General features: G+C 50.4%; 1 protein-coding gene across 6 annotated transcripts in view; it reads left to right on the top strand.

Moving 5' to 3' along the window:
* The window catches only part of DAAM2 (dishevelled associated activator of morphogenesis 2), a 105,013-nt gene that overhangs the window by 80,285 nt on the left and 4,335 nt on the right, over window positions 1–20,393 (top strand). For 5 of the 6 annotated variants that reach the window (XM_046640213.1, XM_046640214.1, XM_046640216.1 and 2 more), the window contains exons 12-24: window positions 1,200–1,258; window positions 1,401–1,585; window positions 2,146–2,445; window positions 6,665–6,772; window positions 9,053–9,079; window positions 10,132–10,238; window positions 11,490–11,574; window positions 13,144–13,250; window positions 13,372–13,460; window positions 17,118–17,286; window positions 17,475–17,582; window positions 18,510–18,570; window positions 19,761–19,892. In XM_046640213.1, the coding sequence (XP_046496169.1) occupies window positions 1,200–1,258; window positions 1,401–1,585; window positions 2,146–2,445; window positions 6,665–6,772; window positions 9,053–9,079; window positions 10,132–10,238; window positions 11,490–11,574; window positions 13,144–13,250; window positions 13,372–13,460; window positions 17,118–17,286; window positions 17,475–17,582; window positions 18,510–18,570; window positions 19,761–19,892 (1,537 nt within the window). The remainder of the gene's footprint in view (window positions 1–1,199; window positions 1,259–1,400; window positions 1,586–2,145; window positions 2,446–6,664; window positions 6,773–9,052; window positions 9,080–10,131; window positions 10,239–11,489; window positions 11,575–13,143; window positions 13,251–13,371; window positions 13,461–17,117; window positions 17,287–17,474; window positions 17,583–18,509; window positions 18,571–19,760; window positions 19,893–20,393) is intronic. The other variant, XM_046640217.1, reaches the window with a different exon arrangement.

Raw genomic sequence — 20,393 nt, 5'->3', positions numbered from 1 at the left:
CCTCTCGGTATAAAACCCTGTTTTACATGGTCCCTGGCCATGTAAGGTTTTTTTTTTTTTTTATGGGGCTGGCTGGTACCATATTTTCCATCAGCTCCTGATGAACTGGCAATCCACACACAGAATTAAACACTGTTGAAGTGTCCGGTTTTCTCCCACGTGGACTTCTTGGACAGGACTTAACATGGCTTCAGCCCAGTTCCTCCAAGATGCTTACATCTGGCCCATGAGAAACCCTCATGCAATCTCTGTACCAACAAACCCTAGGAGTGCCAGCAGGTCCAGCACAGCACTGCTGTCTTCGTTAAGGCTTCTTCACTGTCTGGACCTGCCTGGCCCCAGTTCATCCTGCCTCCCTCCCAGTGACAGAGAACATCGGTCAAAGCTCTGTGAGTGGGCCCAAAGAAGCCACTTCACTGGATGGTGGAGAGGGTAGCACACTTGGAGAGGACAGCAGTGGCTCTCTGCAAAGAAATCTCTTCACAAAATATTTCCCCTCCATACTCTGTCCTCTTTGTATCCTTGATCTGGTTGAAGAGACCAGCAGTCCTGGATCTAAGCCTTGCACATTTTCAGATTTGCAAAAGAAATGATTATTGGGATTTTACTTTGGGATTTCATCTCTCTTGTACCTTGATGTCCAGGTAAAAGCTTAATTTTGTTTGACATGAATGAGGGCTTCCTATAGTTCAGACATACCCCTCTTCACCCTCAACACACTTATTCTGTTGTTGGCGTGGGCGATTTCTCTTGCTCTTAGGCATTGGTCTTTGGAAGACTGGACCATGGCAGGGCCAATATTTTGATCTCTCTCGGAAGCAAAGATCTTTTTTCACAATGGGTTCTAAGTCATTATACAATGAAGGGAAGCCTGAGATTTAGTCCTACTTCTACCAGTAGTTAGCTGTCTTCGCCATCTCTGGTCTCAGGAGCTTCAACTGTATCACAAGGAGTTGGACTATAAGGTGCCCAAGGGTCCTTTCACCTCTCACAGTCCATGAGGGATGCATAACGAGAACTGGGCAGGGATGGGGACCTGGAGAGACATCTGGAGAGTCAAAATCCCAGCCTCCTTGATGTGGCTGGATGGATTGGAGATATGAGCACCAATGTGGGGAGTAGGAAGATGACATGTCTTCTGGGAGGCTGTGAGCCAGTGGTCAACAGTCACATTGCCCCTTCCCTCTGCTCCCCACCAGGCTCATCAATGAGAATGAAGTGAAACAGTGGCGAGACCAGGCAGAGAAGTTCCGGAGAGGTGAGGGGCTCTGCCTGAACCTGCTGCACGCTCCACACACCCCCTCCCCTGCCCAGCCAGGGTCCATCCCCTCCTTTGGAGGGGGACACACACATTCACATTCTCTTTTCTCATTCCCTCACCTGTCCCACCCCCATTCCAGAACACACAGAGCTGGTGAGCAGGCTGGAGAGGAAAGAGCGAGAATGTGAGACCAAGACGTTGGAGAAGGAAGAGATGATGCGGACGCTGAATAAGATGAAGGACAAGTTGGCCCGAGAGTCCCAGGAGCTGCGCCAGGCTCGGGGACAAGTAGCAGAGCTGGTAGCCCAACTCAGTGAAATCTCGGTACGTGGGCATCCTCCTCTCCTTTCACATAGTTGGTCTGAGACCTTCAAGATAGGATGGAAAGAGAGGGGCCAAAGCCCCCACATGAGGGAGGAGAGAGAGGGGATCTCAAGCCAGAATAAGGGGGACCCCTGAGGCTGTTTATGTTAGAAACAGTAATGCTCCCTCCTCTGGGTGACACCATCCTGGGAAGCACACCTTGGAAGCAGAGCGCAGGTGGGATTTTGGCTCCCTTGCCCCTCTCAGCTGGATGCCCTTGTGCAAGTAGCAGCCTACACAACTGTGTGTACCAATCCTGCTCTTGGCCCTGTGATGACGATGACTTTGTCCAGTGTCTACATATGGGTGTTTGACTTATGTGTGTGTGTCTGTCTGTGGTTGTGTCTGTATGTGTGTTGGATGTCTATAACACAGAGAAAATGAGAGGCTAACAGTGTATGGGAGGTGAGAGCAGGATTTTGGGTCTAATGTAGTGGAGACTGAGAGTGAGGCGCAGAGGGGAGACCTGAAAAGCATCATTGCTGATGGCTCTGTTTTTTTATTTTTCCATCTCCCCACAGACAGGACCTGTATCTTCCCCACCTCCTCCTGGGGGCCCACTTACCTTGTCTTCCTCGATGACAACCAACGACCTGCCTCCACCCCCGCCCCCTCTACCATTTGTCTGCTGCCCCCCACCGCCACCACCACCCCTTCCACCCGGGGGGCCTCCCACTCCCCCTGGTGCCCCACCTTGCTTCAGCATGGGCCTCCCTCTCCCTCCAGACCCCTTCCCCAGCAGTGAAACCCCACTCAGGAAGAAGTGTGTCCCCCAGCCTTCCCACCCACTGAAGTCCTTCAACTGGGTCAAGCTGAATGAGGTGAGTAACAAGGAGGGAGGTCAGTGGATCTCCTACAGCCAGTGGCAGCCAGCCCCATGGATTGCCTGCTCATTGTCTGCAGATGTCCACCTGGGTTTCCTTCTTGTTAGGGGTAGGGTAGACAGAGTAGATGCAGAAGATGGGGTTGCTGACACCAGGCAGCTCACTGTCAACTGGGAAGAGCATCTATACTGAGAGGAGATGGCTTGGCATGTGGTAATGCTCATGTTGACAAAGCCACCTACAAATGGATATGTGTGGGCTGAGGGTTAATGGAGTAATCTAGATATCAGGGCATGGGCCCAGCAGGAGTGCTTTCTAGATAAGACAAGGGCTTGGCTAGAATTTTAAGGATAGTGTCAATTTGAGGACAAAGGTGGAAGATGTAGGTAAAGAGCTTGGGCTAAGGTCTAGAGACAGTAAAGATCGGGGCAATGTGTACAAAGGACTGAAATGAAGAGGCCACAACAGGGTTCACAAGGGGAGGGTGTAGAGGTGCCCTTACAATGAAGAGTTTGAGGTCTAGATGTAGCCCTTTTGGCATCCTCCCAGGGGAAGGTGCACACATTGACTACTTTTCTAGACTGCTCAGCAGTGAAAGGCCCTCATAATGTTATCCGCTGATAATCACCAATCCTGGCCCACGTGTAGGAGTCGATCCCTCTGTTGAACGCTCATGAGCATAGAGTAGAGATGCTCTGGGTCACATTGGACCCCTAGTAACTGAAGGTCAGGCCCAGCCTGGGTCAGGCCCTGCCTCTGGTTCTGCACTGTGTCCTGTTAAGAGGACCAGTGGCTTTGCTCTTAAGGTAAACACATGCAGGTTCACTGAGTTCAGTTAGCCTGGCCCATACTCACATTTCAACAACAGTTTGGAGCTGAGACTAAGGGACCCCTCTGACCTTGTCGACTGGGCCTGCAGACTCACTCTTGGGGAATTTGTAACTGTACTATTCTATGAGCTTGAATTCGCTCGTAGAGGCTTAAGTAGGGAGAGACGCAGGATTGCTAAGGAGGTGGTCAGCTGTTTGTCAGGTGCCTTCCCCTCATGGTCAACCAGCTAGCCCCTCAGTCTGAGGTACGCTTGTGTAAAGCTTTTTGCTGGGGCTGTGACCGATGATAATAAAAAGTGAGATATAACATTACCCTGTAAGAGCTTTGGAGATGACAAATCAGGAAGCGTGTTCAAGGAAACATCTAGAGATCCTGGGGATGGATTAAAGGAGATTTGGCTCGAACCGTGTGACCGAACTAACTGTGTGACCTGTGGAAATCGCTCATTTTGTCTCAGTTTGCTCATCTGTGAGATGATCTCTAAGATTCCTTCTACTTCTGGTTTCATGATGTAGGTAGGAAGACGAAGCTTGAATACAGCCCATTCATAGTCTCCTGGGCCTCTGATAACATCTCTAATTTGAGTTATTAAAATTTTAGAGCCACCTGTTAATAGCATTTTGAAGCAACATTGTTACAGTTTGTGACAACTGCACAGGTGTGCCTTGTGGATGCTTCTCCAGGTCACGAGGCGAGCCAGAAAGGCCAACTGCACACGAGCAGGGAAACAGCTCTGCAGAGCCGAAGGCCACCGGCTGTGTGGAAACATTCATTGTTCATCATCAGAAATCGTAGTTTTTATCTTAATTAAAAAGAAATCTTTTTTGCCTCCTGTACTTATAACTTACCTTTAAGGTTTTAAAAATGTAATGAAAAGTTAATTAGGCACCTCGACAATTAAGGAAGACAGAATGGCAACTAATATCTTTGCAACATTTTCATCATACAGAGCTTTGTGCTTAGCATTTTCTCTAGGGTCCAATAAGAATAAAGTCTGTACAAATTCCTCTGGGACCCCGAGCAGGGCAGAGTTTCATTCCTAGACGGGAAAATATAGATTTGGTGGATATGCAGTGGGGCGCATTCGTAGGAGTTGCAGATGTTTCTCAGCAGGGTGGAGTGGATGGGCATCAAGGAGTATTTGAGAACCTGTTACCCGGACCCAAGCTTTTACTTTGTGGCTAGGGGCTGGTTATTTCATCATTTGGGCCTTAGGTTCCTGATCTGTAAAATGGGGGTAGTTATGATATCTGTATCAAGGGATTGTTGAAAGGATTAATTGACAATACATATAAAGTACTTGGAACAGTGACTGACACATAGAAAGGCTTAATAATCTTAGATTAATTATTGGTGGCACTGTCATGTGTGCTTTAAGTACGTCATCTCACCTAATCCCCACCTCAGCTCAGATGAGCATCACTGAGACTCAGTTTCCTTTTATGCGACGTGGGAAAAGAGCAGCGCCCCTCCCTTGGCCAACAGTCCCAATCGTGATGAAGCTGGGAGAGCAGCTGGCTAGGTCTGTCTGATCCCAAATGCCCTCTGAAGGAAACATAATGAACTGTGTTTCTGAGAGAGATTTTCCTGGCGTGTAAGGGTTGTCTCTTGAAGCAGGAAGCCCCAGGAATCTAGACTGGAGGAGATGAGATCTTGGCCAGAGAGGTATAACAAAGTTGAGAATGATTATACAAGGCGGGCACATCAGGGTGACGTGGTGACATTTAGGATGTGGAGAGTACTAGGAATGATGTACCTCTCTCTGGCTGCAGACCTCAGCTACACTTCCACTAAGAGCCCCAAGTCCTTCTGGCAAATACGGGGAAGGGAGAGTGGGAAGAAGTGGGGGAGAGCCCGGATGCTCATCTCTCGTCTTGTGGGAAATTCTTCCTGGGGTTGATATCCAGCTCTCTCACTCCAGCCCTTTCCTTCTCATCTGGCCTGCCCAGGAATGAAGAGCAGTGCGACGTTCTACCTCTGTGGGCCTTCCCACTGCACCCACCTCCACGCCAGGCCTAACTGTAGATGGGGAGCGAATAAGAAATTTCACCTCCCTTTTCCCCTTTTCAATTCAATTCCCCTTCCCATCTTCTCTCTGCTTCCCATGTACCCCATCCAGGAGCTTAGCTCCTCTCCCCTCTCCTTCGCCTGTCTCACACGTGCTCCTGTGTACACACACACACGCACACACACACACACACAGTGGTTATTTCTGCCATGAAAAGAATGCGTCTATGTTAGGTTTGGCCAATTGCCTGTATCCCTTGCTGCTCCGAGCTTCCCAGCCCGGCATTCCACAAGAGGGTCCCTGGCCTTAGGAAGGCCACAGGAATGTCCCCACCCCCTGCTCTGGCCTAGCCTCCCCTTTCCAGAGTTTAAGAAAATAAAAGTGAGTGAAAGGTATGTTTCTCTCTGCAAGCCTTGCTGAGGGGGAGATGAAGGGAGGAGGAGGCAGCCTTAGGAAGGCTCCCTGGCTGCCCTCCAGGCAGAGGAAGGTGGGGAGATTCTGTTTTAGGGGACAGAAAAGCTCTGGATGAGGTGAGGAGTCCTAAGAGGAGAGGGGTGGAGCGTCTGGGAGGGGAGCCCTGCTCTCTGTCCTCTAAGCCATTATCAGGATGTTACAAGACAACTGGAGGGTTCTGGGCTTGGCTAACAGCTCCTCCCCAATCTCTGGGGTAGGGGTTCAATGCAAGGGTCCTACCCAGAGGTGGGGCAATGCCTAAGTTGATGGACCTTGGAATATAAATCCTGGGCCCAACCAAATCATAAGGGTTGGGACACCTTCTCTGGGTCTGACCAACAGGAAATTGTGGCAGAATCTTGCTGGCCTCAGCAGTCACTATAGGGGGCAGGATGTTCCAGACTTTGGCATCTGTCCACTTTCTGGGAATCTGGGAAAGTGGGAGGAAGACCCCTGGGAGAGAAAATGACCCTGTCAGATACGGGAAATGGAGTCAGCCCTGAGGCTTTGAGGATCCCAAGTATGTGTGGACACTTTTCCTTCTAATGATTCCAGCCAAGCCTGACTTTCGGGCGAGTGCCCTGAGAGTGTTGGTTTTGTTTTTGTTTCTCTGGAAGGAGTACACTGCACCCCCTTTCATACTTGCCCACCCATCACTCCTGCCCTCCTGGTGATTTCTGGAACATACTTCCATATGGCCCCACATGAAAGGGAGGAGAAGAGGGTCGTCTCTGGCCTCCACCCTGGAGCAGAGTGTTGGAGAGGGGTGGGAGTTGAGGGGAGGAATTGAGCCCCTTCTGAAGGCCTGAAAGCCTGGCTGTCGTTATGTGTGCAGTTGAGGGACAGGCGGGGTTAGGGAGGCACCAGACGTCTCCATAATGGAGTTGAGTCAACCGTGGGGTCTTCTCCCTGCCCTCGACTTAGGAACGTGTCCCTGGCACCGTCTGGAATGAGATTGATGACATGCAGGTATTTCGGATTCTGGACCTAGAGGACTTTGAAAAAATGTTCTCAGCCTATCAGAGGCACCAGGTAAGACCCTGCCCCCTCTAGCGTCTTGGGTCTTGACTTCTAGTCTTGACTTCACATATAATCCCTTGAACGAAACCCTCAGCACCGCCCTTGCTCCCTCAGATGTATACTGAATGGTTTCATTCCTTATCAGGTACCACGTGCTTGCTGGAGACACAGATAGGAATTAGAAGTGTGTGGTGCACTGGGGGAAACATCCCACTAGATTACAGTTTGTATTCACACATCAAGCAAAGAAATATTATTTTGTCCATTTCTCTCTTTTGTCCTGGAGCACTGGATGTGGAATTGCAGGGCCTGGCCCCTGTTGACTCTGATCTTTCTTTTGCCCCGGGATTTAGGGACTAAACGACTCTCTCCCAACTTTCATCTCCCAACACCCCCACAAGTCAGTTGAACAGAGGATGTTAATGTTTCAAGGAAGATGGAGCTTCCCCGCATCACATTAGGGGGTTGAGGCTGGGGCTCAGCCTGGGCAGGTTGGGAGAGGCCCTGGACTTTGCTCCACAGACACTTTGTACAGATGGCTGACCAGTAATGATCTTCCAGGGGCAGGAGGGGGAGTGGGGTTGATGGAAGAACACAGGGCATTCCCAAGGCAGTACCATGGGGATTGCCGAAAACACTGATTCTCAGACCTTGTCCTCAAATGAATGTGAGTCAGGAGATGAGTTGGGCCCAGGGAATCTGCATGTAGCTCACACATCTGGGGGCCTTCCCCCCAAGTCCAATTTGGGCGTTACCAGCATAGAGGCCTTAGAGCATTTGCTTTCTCTCTGGCCTGCCTCCGAGGGGTTGTCTCCTCTCTGGGTTGTGCCATTTTCTTCTGTGTTCTCTGCTGAGCCCAGGGTCCTAGCCCGGAGAACTTTCCCAGGAGCCAGTGAACAGGGTCTGTGCCCTCCCGGGCTCTGGGCAATGGCTGGATGTTATGGCCAGGCTCCTTGCTGCTTTCTGCCAAGTCCGGGCTTGCGGATGGCCCTTCCCGACGGCATACAGGACTGAGGGCCATGTGACTGCTCCTAGGGGGCTAACCAAAGGTGGGGTGGCTCTCACCCTGTTTTGGAGTTCTAAAAAAACCAGATGGTTATTTATTTAAATGGAGTTTCTCAAGGCATCTGAATCTCTACCCCTAATTCTAGGAAATGCTTTTAGCCCCAGGCGCATATCAGGCTGGCATGGCCACGGGAGCAGCTGTGGCCTGGCTGCAGCTGGAAGTCCTGAGCTCTTGGGGCTCCTGAGTGTCAGTGCTGGGGGCTGGGTGCTGGGGATGCAGGGAGTGCGTGCAAGGGGTGGATCACGCGCGGCCCATCACATGTCTCCCCCTGGTTTGAGAGTCTTCCTCTGGCCAGGGTTCCAGCCCAGCCCACTCAGTCTCCAGGGCCCTGAGGTAGGGCTGGGATGGGGTCACTGGGGAAAGAGGGCCTATGGAGTTTGGGACAAGCTGGACCTGATAAGTAGAGAGGAGTTAAGACAGAAACTGTTCTGTCTTCTCTTACCTCTCTGAGCCCACTCAGTCCAGCCCCCTGTTTGCAGATGGGGCTCACTGCTGTGACTCAGCTGTCATCCAGACTCTGGGCTAAATTCACAGCAGAGATGGAGACATCCTAGAGGCCATGTCGCCTTGGTCCCCTCCGCTCCCTGTCTTGGGGCCCTGGGTGCATGGGGCAGGGGAAGTCCTGTGAACTGTGATCTTCCGTCTGTGCCCCATGCAGGTCCTGAGTTAGTGACTTCAACTCCGTCAGGGTCAGGAAGAGAGAACTAGATGTGGGCTCTTCCCCCTCGGCTCCCTTAGAGATCAAAGGACAGACAAGGGGTGAGGGGCAAAATTCAGGGACACTTGCCCTCGTTGGCCACAGTGAATGTGACTTTGACATGCTTCTAGCTTACGTTCATTTGTGTCTGCTCCCCTGTTAGAGAGACGAACTCATCCTGGGGCAGATTCTCAGCAGAGGAGAGGGAAGAACACAGCCAAGGCCTGGGGTGGGGTGCTCAGGGGCCTGGTCAGCCCTAGCTGGGGAGCAGTGGTGCCGCTGGGCCCAGGACAGGCGGGAGACCTGCCTGTTCTCCGCTTTGCTTGGCTTCTCTGTGAGTGCATGTCTGCGAGAAGCAGCTCCTGGCCAGGGCTACCTGCAGGTGTCCATCTCCAGCGATGGGGGTCTCATTGGGATGGGGCGGACAGAGCTGAGGGTCCCCATGTCTTGCCTACTGTTCCTGGGTCCCCAAAACTCTTGGCTAACGTTGTGCATGTTTCTCTGTTGGCTGTGGCTGCTACCTGCCTAGGAGCTGATAACTAATCCTTCTCAGCAGGTGAGTCACTCCTGGGACTCTGGACACTCTAATATTTAACTACTGTCCTGGGCTGCTGCCCTGTCCTGGGCCCAAAAAAGAGGGCTTGTCCATTCTTTCTTCTACCTTATTACCCATCCATACAGGGAGGCACAGGGCTGGGACCCCACAGAGAAAGAAGAAATGTAGGAAAGGGAGATAATGTAAGCAGAGCCCTGCCAGCAATGGGGGTGAATACTGGAGTGAGGAGGAAGAGCTAGTCTAGATCTATTGTCTTACCCACTGAGCCCAAGGCAAGCCCGTCCTGTAAGACTGCACAGGCTGGACACTGCACAATTCCAGGGCACAATTCACAAAGATAACAATGTGAGTGACAGCCTCTGGAGTGGTGTAACATGGAACATGTGTTTGGTGGGACCTCCCAGAGTGAGAACTAGCCTCCTGTCTACCTCACCAGGGGCCCAAGAGAAGCAAGGGGAAGCCATCATTTCTTGGGAAGCTGCCTGCTGGAACCCCAGAGGAGAGAATTCTACATGGAATTCTGCCTCAGTTTCCCCACCTCTGACCTTGAGGATGCCCTGTACCCTGGGCCCAGTGGGCTATGTCTGAAGGTCCAGGAGTCCAGGAACTGTGGCCTTGCGGGGACTTAGAACCAGCTTCCCATTATAAGCTTGGGGAGGCTGTCTGGGGGGAGTTGTGGGAGTGGAGGTTGATTCTCTGGGGATGTGGGAGATCATATCACATTCCCCGAAGCCACAGGGATCGGCCACTCCCTCCATCGGAATAGCTCCTTCTCTAGTTTGCCAAGAGAGAGCAATCTCTAAAACAAAAAACTGGGGGCTCCTTATTGCCCCCCTAACCCCTTCTAGCCCATGGTAAGGTCCCAGATGCCTGCCATTAGAGTCGGTTATTAACTGCCCTCCTCTCTCTCTCCTTTTTCTTTTCCTTCCTTTCTTCCTCTCACACCAGGAGCATTCCCTGGTTGGTAGGGGGGTGGCTCCTGGGTGGGTGGGCAAGAAGAAGATTGGGGACAACACACACCTCACCCCTTCCACTTGGCCTGTCGGTTTCAGAAGGAATTGGGCTCCACCGAGGACATCTACCTGGCCTCCCGCAAAGTCAAAGAGCTGTCGGTCATTGACGGCCGGAGGGCCCAGAACTGTATCATCCTTCTCTCCAAGTACGTGCTCGCCCTGCCTCCTCGGCCCCTGCTCTGGGAAAGGGTCCTGGCGGGAGTGATGGGCCCCCCAGGGAGCAGGGACCCGAGCTGGAGCGAGAGCAAAGACGGTGGTTTACCTGAATGCTTGGGAGAGAGAGGTGGCAGAGGAATGGGGGCATAGCAGTCTCTGGTGTCCCCCTCTCTGCTCTCCCCTGGAAATGGGGGGAGACTGATCTAGGACCCTCTCCTGAGAGCCCATGCTGGGCATCAGTGCAGGGCTCTGCAGACAGGAAATGCCCCGACCCCAGGCCCCGACCAGCCTGGTCAGCGTCTAGCAGTGGCATTGCTCTAAGCCCATGGAGGGCCCGCTTGGCTCAGGCCACAGAGCAGCATGATCTCAGCCCCCAAGCATTTCCCGCGGCTGCAGAACAAACAGCGCAGTATCTGTGCTAACAGCACAGCTTCTGTGTGGTTCCTCCTGCGTGAGCCAGGTCAGAGGGCACCGCCTCCCCTGCTATTCTTAGTGCTGCCCTGGCCACCTCTGGGACATCTTACCCCCCTTTCCTCCCACAGGGCCCCAGGCCTCAGTTTCTCCCCCTTGATGGTGGGGGAGAGTTCTGCATCCCCAGGGCTCCCAATGGGTGTGCATCTGGAGGGGATGTGGAAGGGCTGTGTGTGTGTGCACACACGTGCATGTGCGCATATGTGTGTGTGTGTGTGTGGGGGGGTGGCTTCTCCCTCTCCCAGAGAACAGGACGGATTGGAACAGCTGTGTGGGAGCTGAGGCGCTGTCAGATGACTGAGAGCCATTCTGTCTTCTAAGAATGAAGGAAGCAGGAAGCTGCCCCCGAGTGGCCTGCCCATATTCCCATGCTCCCATGGAGATGCCGTAGATAATGTCAGGCATGAGGAGAAGGAGGAGGATCAGAAACCTGTCACCCTCTCTCTCAGTCTACACTGAAGATAGCCGTTTTACTCCTAACTGTCCCTATCAGCTGTGACGGAGACTCAAGCAAGAGACCAGGGACTCCAGACTCAGCTCTCTATTTAGACACTAAAATAGCTCGTTACGGGGTTTATGGAGCACGCCACGTCAGTGTGGTCTGAGGAGACTCTGCAGAGGAGCTGAGGAGGCAGTGCTATCAAATATACTCCCACGTTCGCGTAAGGGAGAGAGGAGGCCGGGGCTCTGGATTCTGGAGGAGAGGATCTGGGGTCTGTCCTGAGCAGAGGGGCCAGGCCAGGCTGCTCAGGGGGTGGGGTTTGCCGTAGGTTGAAGCTTTCTAACGAGGAGATCCGGCAGGCCATCTTGAAGATGGATGAGCAGGAGGACCTCGCCAAGGACATGCTGGAGCAGGTGAGGCCCCTAGCAGGGAGGGGAGCTGAAACTAGGGGGCAGCCATATTCCTTTCTGACAGTCCCCAGAGAGGCAGAGACTCTTAGGTCAAGGAGAAATCAGGCTATAGGGTGGAGGAGTGAAGGGGAAGGGTTATAGAAACTCTCCTGGGCCAGCCTTTCTGACGGGAGGCCAGAAAAGGCATCTTTCCCGGGGGATTGAGGCCCCCCAAAAGGAGAGATGAGGTATGATACCCCACAGGTCTTGAGGCAAAGTCAGAGTGACCTATAGTCTTTTCTTCCCCAAATCTCTTCCACCACATTTGTTGTGTCCTTCAAGAGGAACCTAGATAACACCAAACAAAGCCACCATCAATTGGACTTCATTAAAATTAAGAACTCTGTTCATCAAAAGGCACTATTCCTAGACCGAAAAGACAAGACAAGCCTTAGAAGCTCTTTGCCTTATGTGTATCTAGCAAAGATCTCATATTCAGAGTAAAGAACTCTACAAATCAGTGAGGAAATGACAAACAGCTCAACTTAGAAATGAGCAAAAGAGTTGAACAAATGGTTCATGAAAGAGAATTTCCAAATGACTCCATGTTATTAGTCCTCAGAGAAATACAGTAAATTACAGTGAGGTAGCACCACCCACCTACCGGAATGGCCAAAATTAAGAAGACTAACAACGCCAAGTGCTGGCGAGGATGTGAAGCAATTGGAATTCTCATTTGGTACAATCGTTTTGGAAAATGACTTGGCAGGCAGTGCACACCAAGGCTAAAAAGACTTTCCTATTGGCCAGCAATCCCAGTGCTAGGTATTCACTCAGGAGAAATGAGTACACATGTTGACTAAAAGACATGCATGAAAGTATTTATAACGATTGTATTTATAAAACCCCCAAACTGTGAACCACCCAACTGCCCATCAATAGGAAAGTGAACAGACTGGTTTGTGCCTACAGTAAGCTACTACTCAGCAATGAATAAAAGCAAACTACCAGTACTTACAAGAGGAATGAATCTCAGATGTGACATTGAGTGAAAGAACCAGGCACCAAGAGAACACACAGCATGAGTTCATTGACATGAGGTTCAAGAATAGGCAAATCTAAGGTGGTAGAATTCAGTTGAGAGGCTGTATATGGGGGAAGGGGTGGGTTGGCTTATTGAAGTGGTGCAAGAGAACTTTCTGAGGGGATGGAAATCTTCTGGATCTTAATCTGGATGGTGCTTCAATGGGTGCATAGTTTTGTCAAAACTCATTGAACTGCACACTTATGTAGATTGTACCTCAATAAAGTTGGTTTAAAAAAGTGTTGACCTGTACACTTAAGAATAGTGTGCTTTATTGTATGTAAGTTATATCTCGATTTTTTTTTTTTTGAAAAGAAGAAGTCTAAAGAGCTGGGTGTCCTGCCACCTCCTTGGGGTGGATGACGTGTAAACCATCCACATGAGGATGCCTCTCTTCTAAGGGGCCCCCTCCCCATCTTGAACCTGGTCAGTGTACGGGCTTCCATGCACCGCCCCGCCATATCAGCTTCTCAACAGTTTCCCTTCCGATCTTCACCCGTTCTTTGCAGCTCCTCAAGTTCATCCCGGAAAAGAGTGACATTGACCTCCTCGAGGAGCACAAGCATGAGATTGAGCGGATGGCCCGCGCTGACCGCTTCCTCTATGACATGAGCAGGTCGGGGCAGCAGGCATGGCAGGAGGGGCTGGCTGGCAGGGGAGGCAGGCTAAGGAGGGGGCTGGAGCTGGCCGCTGGGGCTGGGGGAGCCATCTTATGAGGTAACTCTCCCTGTCCACAGGATCGACCACTACCAGCAGCGACTGCAGGCCCTCTTCTTCAAGAAGAAGTTCCAGGAGCGGCTGGCTGAGGCCAAGCCCAAAGTGGAAGGTATGGCTGAGGGTGTGGAGGAGGCCTGGAGTGGAGAGACATCTGGGGAGGCCCCGGGGTGGGAGTCAATGAACAGGGCCAGAGGAAAACTCCTTCCTTATTCTTGATCCCCCAAAAAACCCAAAGTCAAGGACAAAGTTTAAAACTATGATTTTTGTAGATATATGCACTTGTTTATGTCAGCACATGTGCCAGCCTTGCAACTCCTTCCCTATGCCTCAGCACGCCAACTCCCCAAGGCAGGAGCTCTGTTGACATCTGCCCCAGCATGGGACAGAAATGCTAAAAAAAATGATGACAATAGCAAATACCCAGAACAGTGCCTGACACACATTGAGCTCATCCATCTTTAACTTGCTCGACAGATACTAAACTCATAGAGGACCTCTGGACAATAAGTGTGAGCTATTCAGAAAGTAGGAAATTGAGCATCTGATTTTCTGGGTAGGGGAACCCCTCCTATACAGGGCTTTTCCAGATGAGAACTTTGTAATTAAATGAGAACCATTTGCCAAGAACTGTGTGGAGCGCTCCACAGGGTTGGTCTTATTTGGTCCTCACAACCCTATGGGTGTGCCATTCTCTCATCTTTCAATGGGGATGTTGAGGCCATTGTTACTGGTGGGTGGTGGAGCCAGGATTGGAATGCAGATGTCATTCTTCAGAATCCATCCCTTCTCTCTTGTCCTGTAGCACTTCCCAGAGAGCATCTCCCTGGATCTGCCTGTGGGGATGGCAGAGGATGGAGGGGCAGGGAGCTGGGGGAAAAGGCAGGTGGTCAGGATGGTGAGCAGGCATGCAGACCCAGGAGGGGAGAAGGAGGAGAGGCTGTGAGGTTCAGTTGCAGTGAGGGAAGGATCAGCAGATTGGAACAAAACAGCCTGTGTCCAGGATGCTGGGCAGGGGATGGGTGCTGTGGGGGAGGCAGGCTGGGGGCAGAGCAGAGCATGGGCCCCCTCTGCTGGACACTGGGGCTGGCCAGCACTCCCTGGAATGCCCACTCCAGAGAATGGCCCTTCCTGGAGTTTGACAGGCTGCTTTGGGGAGCATTCTGAGGATAGGGAGGGGTGTGACAGAACTAGAGGCAGATGTTTTCTGTAATCTGGATCCTGACACATATAGCAAGGGAACTGCAGACTGCAAGCTGGCTGTGGTCATAGATAGCTGGTCTGAGAGAGAAGGAAAGAGATCAGCAGTGACTCTGCAAGTCTAAGGTCTGGCGGCACCTCCTGCCCTGGCGATGGGTGAGTCCTCACCTTCACACAACTTTCTTTGTCCTGCTGCTGACTGCCTTTGGGGCATGAGGCACAGATAAGGGGTTCAGCCCAAGACATGTGCTCAACTATATGGGTCTTGGGTCAGTGGAGCAAATGTGAGCAATTGCCAGTTGGAGCTATGGAACCAGAGTAGTTTAGCCACCGGGTAGGTTTAATCTCAGATAATTTCCTGCTCCCAGGAGACCACTCCCAAACTGTCCCTGAGAATTAGTCAGTGGATGCTCAGGAGAGAGTCTCCCTTTAATATCAAGCTCAGCAAGTTCATGTTTCCTGTTCTAGAATGGTCTGGAGGTCTCTTACCTCTAAGAGTTGGGAAGAGGTGGCTGAAATTGTACCTCACAGAATCAGGTCCATGGGCTTGACTGGGTGTGGAGACAGAAGGATTGTGCAGGAGTTGGGGTGCATGGTCCTCCTTCCAGTTCTCCAGGAAATCTTCCTGCAAGAGCTGGTTTGGCCCATCCCAGCTGGTTGGTGAGCTGTTGACATCCACCCCCTAGCAGGGCCTCTGGGTCAATTTGCCAAAAGCCAATTCATCAAATTTGACAAATTTACCAATTCTTCTCTGAATATATTCATGAACACATTCTTTTTGAACACATTCTTCTTATGAATATACCAAAATTACCAATTCTCATTATGAATGCATTCATTGAAGTAGTCAAGATGAATATGGTTTCAAATGTAAATAAACATATTCTTATGAATACATTCATGAATATATTATTCTTATGAATATATCTAAAATGTCTGCCTTGCATATGGAAGTTTTCCAATTTACACTGATTTCCTTTGAGCTCTTGTCATTTTCTGTTTTGCCAACATTTTAGCATTTTTTGGAGGACTCCTTTACAAATTTTTCAAGCAGCTTATCAACCTGAGAAAAATTATCCCAACCAACATACATTGCCGGAAACTTTTATAAGTAGTTTTTTAAAAGTAAACTTCCTATTGAAATACACATGTAGAAAAGCTCACACATCACAGGAGTCCTACTGATGAACCATCCTAATGTGAATTCACCTGTGTAATCTATGCCCAGGTCAAGCCATGGAGTGTCCCCAGCCCCCAGAGCCCTTTGCCATGTCCCCCTCCAACCATTACCCCTTCCTTCAAGGTTGTCTCTTGAACTTTATATAAAAGGATAGCATAGTACAAATAATTGTACCCTGGATTCTCTGGCTCAGCATTGTGGTTGTGAGTTATCCCTATTGTTACACACAGCAGTGGTTCTTCATTTTCAGTGCTATATTTTATTCCATCATATGAATATGCTGTAACTTATTTAACCAATCTATTTGTAATTTTTAAGAGAAAGCAAACTGGAAACCCCTCATATACCTGTCAAGAGTGACGCTGCTGTGAGGTCATAGACTGTGTGCGTGTTCAACTTGAGAAGCTACTGACAAACCTTACTTACTACTCATTTTTTACAGCCTTTTTAATTACTTTGGGGGATTTTTGCAAACTTTTAGTAAATGGTTGTCATTGTGTCTTCATAGCAGCATCTTAAGGAATGTTCAGTTTGGCATCAGCTGAAGATGATAGAATGGTTTGGTCTTCTTATCACCACATTTAATCATCAAAAATTATATTCTATAACTAGACAAAATAGACAACATTTCAGTGTAGGATTTGTATTCCAATTCTGCACATCACCATAAATACGTAATAGCTGAGGAAGGGCTGGGGCATCCACGTCAGAATGAGATTCTGAAGTTTTGGTTCCTGTTAGAAATACAAACTAAAGCTAACAAAGGTAACAGTTAAGGCATTAGGGGGAAATGGTTAAAATGCCTAAAGCTTAGGAAAATTTTTAAATGATTTAAAAATTGTATGTCAAGTAACCTATTTAGTCAAATCCAAGACATCATCAACTGTCAAGCACGTCGTTATCTTATAGAACAAAAATATAGGAATATTCCAATTGATGACATGTTATGATTTTATTGATGGACTTTTTTCTTTCCAAAAAATCAATATAATTCAGCATTTCAAAAGAGTCAGAAACAGTCCCATAATCTGTAAAATGCTAAAATTTAAATTTTTGATCACTAGGTTTAGAAAAGTAAAAGTATTATATTCTTGTATATATTCACTAAAATCTTTAAATATATGTGAGAAAAGATATTCTTAGGAAGAGGTGGCAATTCTGAGAATGGGTTATTTGGCAAATTGGTTTTTGGTGAGTTTTTCTGCTTCCCTTGGAGGATGGCGGGTGTGGAGCAGACGTGGAGTTGCGAGTACTGTCTCTGCCCCTGAGAGCTGAAGGCACTTCACAGACCCTGTTCTGGACCTTGTGGTGGCATCATTCTGGAGTGCAGGGGGACCAGCTGCCCTGGCCCAGTCCATGTAGGGCTCTGACCTGTCCCTCCTTTCCCAGCCATCCTGCTGGCCTCCCGGGAGCTGGTCCGCAGCAAGCGTCTAACGCAGATGCTAGAGGTTGTCCTGGCCATTGGCAACTTCATGAACAAAGGGCAGCGTGGGGGCGCCTACGGGTTCCGGGTAGCCAGCCTCAACAAGATCGCCGACACCAAGTCCAGCATTGACAGGTGGGACCCCGCCTGCTTCCTTAGCCTCCATCTCACCCCATTCTGGCCTCTCCCCTCCTCCCTGTTGGACCCTTCTTCCATTTCCAACCCAAATTCATCTCCTCTTTCTCCTAATACCTCACCCTAGTTTCCTCTTGACCCTTGTCGCCAAATACCTTGATCTCTTACCCCTGAAATTTCATCAACAGAAACATCTCTCTGCTCCATTATCTGATCATGATCCTGGAGAAGCATTTCCCTGATATCCTGAACATGCCCTCCGAGCTTCAGCACCTTCCAGAAGCCGCCAAAGTCAAGTGAGGGGTCCCTCTGAGGCTTCCTTCTCCCTATGATTATGCATACTCTTGTCTAACTTTCCTCCTTTGAGACTACCCTGGGCCAACTAGGAATGGGCAGTGAGTGTCTCAGTGTCAGCTCTGCGAGGAGCAGACAGAGACATATTTGCTTTCAAATCCTTATTTCAGAGATGCTCCCAGGAAAGAATGCCAATAACAGAATATTATTAAGCCAGTGACCACTGTGGGCAATCGGAACTGAATCCCTCCCAGGGAGTCTGGGAGATAGTGTAGGACATTCCCTCTGCTTATCCCACCCAGTGGGCAAGGAGGCTGGGACATTGTACACCGTCTCCTGTCAGTCACTGGCTGAGGGGTAGTGAGGGGCCATAACTCTCTGGCCATGGGTACAGGCTTTGACCCCCAGAAAAAGAGCTCACACAGCTGGAAGTCAGGGCTGTGCACTACAACGTACTGTCCTAGGAGCTATGTGTGGGGCACCAACAGTATCTGCTACAGGCAGGAAGTCAGACCTGAACAGATATAGGCTGATAGAAGCATCTCCAATAGAAGTAGAAATGGGGTGGTGAACGGCCAATATGAGTCAAATGCTTACTGCATGCAGGGTGCCATGTTAAGAGCTTATAAACATTACCTGGTAGTAATAAAAATAGATAAACCCAAGCCAGAGGCCATATGTTGGAAGCCTTCTTAGACACAGGGTGACGTTTCCAATCTCCGGAGATCTATAGAATGTAAGTTTCGCCCCTGTTATTTTATAGAAACACAGACAGGGCACCGACGGGAGGTGATTTGCCAGGGCCACGTGTCAGTGGGCAAAGCAGGGCTGGAGCACAGGTCCGGTGACCCCCAGGCCCTTGTGCTTTGCACTGCCCTCTCCCCGAAACCACCCTCAGCTCCTCTCTCTCCCTCCATGTCCCCCCACAGCCTGGCGGAGCTGGAGAAGGAGGTGGGCAACCTCAGGAGGGGCCTCAGAGCAGTCGAGGTGGTGAGTACATCCTCAACACCTGCCTGGGTTTGAGGGGATGCTGTCCACGCGGCCTGTGTTTGCTGCTGCCTGTCACTGGGCCCAGTGGTGGACCCCCAGACGCAGACCCTGTCTGAGGCATTCCTGTGAGCCGAAGCTCCCGGCTGGGGTGGGAGAACAACTGGCACGGTGGGTACAGCCTCTGGCACAGAGTCAGCCCTCAGGAAAGGGTGACTCCGTCATCTAGGGCTTAACTTTAGACTCTCGAAGAAGGCACATCTGAGACTAGCCAGGTCACCGTCTGACATGTCTGTTGGGAACTGGAGTGGAATGGACCATAAGTCAGCTGCATGCTTAAGTTTGATCCAAGTGGACGGGAAAGAGAATCCACCAGAAGCTGGCTAGGGACAGACAGCACATAGTGTGACACTGGAGACTCTTCACCTCCTCCCTGGGTCAGTAGAGGACCCAGGGGCTGCATTCTTTGCTGGACCCAGGTCTCTGGCCAGCACCAGTCCTGTTCTGATAGTATCATCTCAGAAGCCATCTCTGGCCCTGGGCTAGGCTGGCCCAGTATGGGGATCTCCCCGACCATTTGTCCCCCACACCCAGGAACTAAAGACCCTTCCCATCTTCAAGGGGGTCGGGGGTTAGGTGGGTAAGGGGAGAACGGGCTTAGAGAATGAAGGATGAGAGAGAATGTTTCATTGCCACTGTTAGGGGCAGCAGGGGTTTCAATTTATAGCCCTTTGAAGTGCCACCAAAAACATGGTCCATGGACCAGCAGCATCTACATCAGCTAGGAGATTTAGAAATGCATCTCACACTTGAATCTGCACACAACTCCCCCGAGGGTCTTGTTAAAATGCAGATCCTGATTCTGCAGGTCTGGAGTGGGGCCTGAGAGTCTGTGTCTTCAGATTTCCCAGATGATGAGGATGCTGCTCGTCCCAGACCACATTTTTGGTAGCAAGGATCCAGGGAAAGAAAGATGGCTGTGGGGGTGAGGGAAGCATAGAGGCAGGGTGGACTGGCTGACAACTCTCACATCTTTGCCACCCTTAGAATTTTGAGACTTGGGGCATTCCCTCTGCTGAAGGAAGGCTCGATCTTGTGGGACTGGCAAGAAGGGTGGGAGACGGGGTGACCCGCAGGATTCCTGACTTTTATCCTGGCACCCGTCTCACCAGCACTTCACTCTCCCTCCTCAGGAGCTGGAATATCAGAAACGCCAGATGCGGGATCCGAATGACAAGTTTGTCCCCGTCATGAGTGACTTCATCACAGTCTCCAGCTTTAGCTTCTCAGAGCTGGAGGACCAGCTCAGTGAGGCCAGGGACAAGGTAGGGTGTCAACCCTGCCCCCACTCCTCTCTAACTCAGCCCCTTCACCCATCCCTACCACATATGGCCCAGAAGGGACAAACCCAGAGTCGCAGATCTTTGAGGAAAAGCCACTTCCTCCCTCCTAAAAGAAAAGCAATAGCCACTCTGTTGCAAAGATCTTATCCATTCCTCAGGTACCAGGCACCACATTACATGTTTTACAGGATTTATCTCATTACCTACCTTATGGGTTTGTGGGAAGGTTATTAGCCCATTCGACAGCTATGTACACTGGGATCCAGAGAGGTTAAGTAACTTGCCTGAGGTTGCCCAGCTGTGATAGATAGAGCTGGGTTAGTATCCTGACTCTGGAGCTCAGCTTTGGTCTCAGTTGCTACGCTTCTTCCTGTTTCTCACACTAACACGCACATGGACTTCATCTGTGGGGGTCTTATTAAGAAGTGGGTCATTGTGGCCAGCCTGGTGGCATAGTGGTTAAGTTCACATACTCCACTTAGG

This window comes from Equus quagga, chromosome 15 (assembly GCF_021613505.1).
Source record: "Equus quagga isolate Etosha38 chromosome 15, UCLA_HA_Equagga_1.0, whole genome shotgun sequence".
Taxonomy (NCBI): domain Eukaryota; kingdom Metazoa; phylum Chordata; class Mammalia; order Perissodactyla; family Equidae; genus Equus; species Equus quagga.
This window is presented reverse-complemented; position numbering and strand designations above follow the sequence as displayed.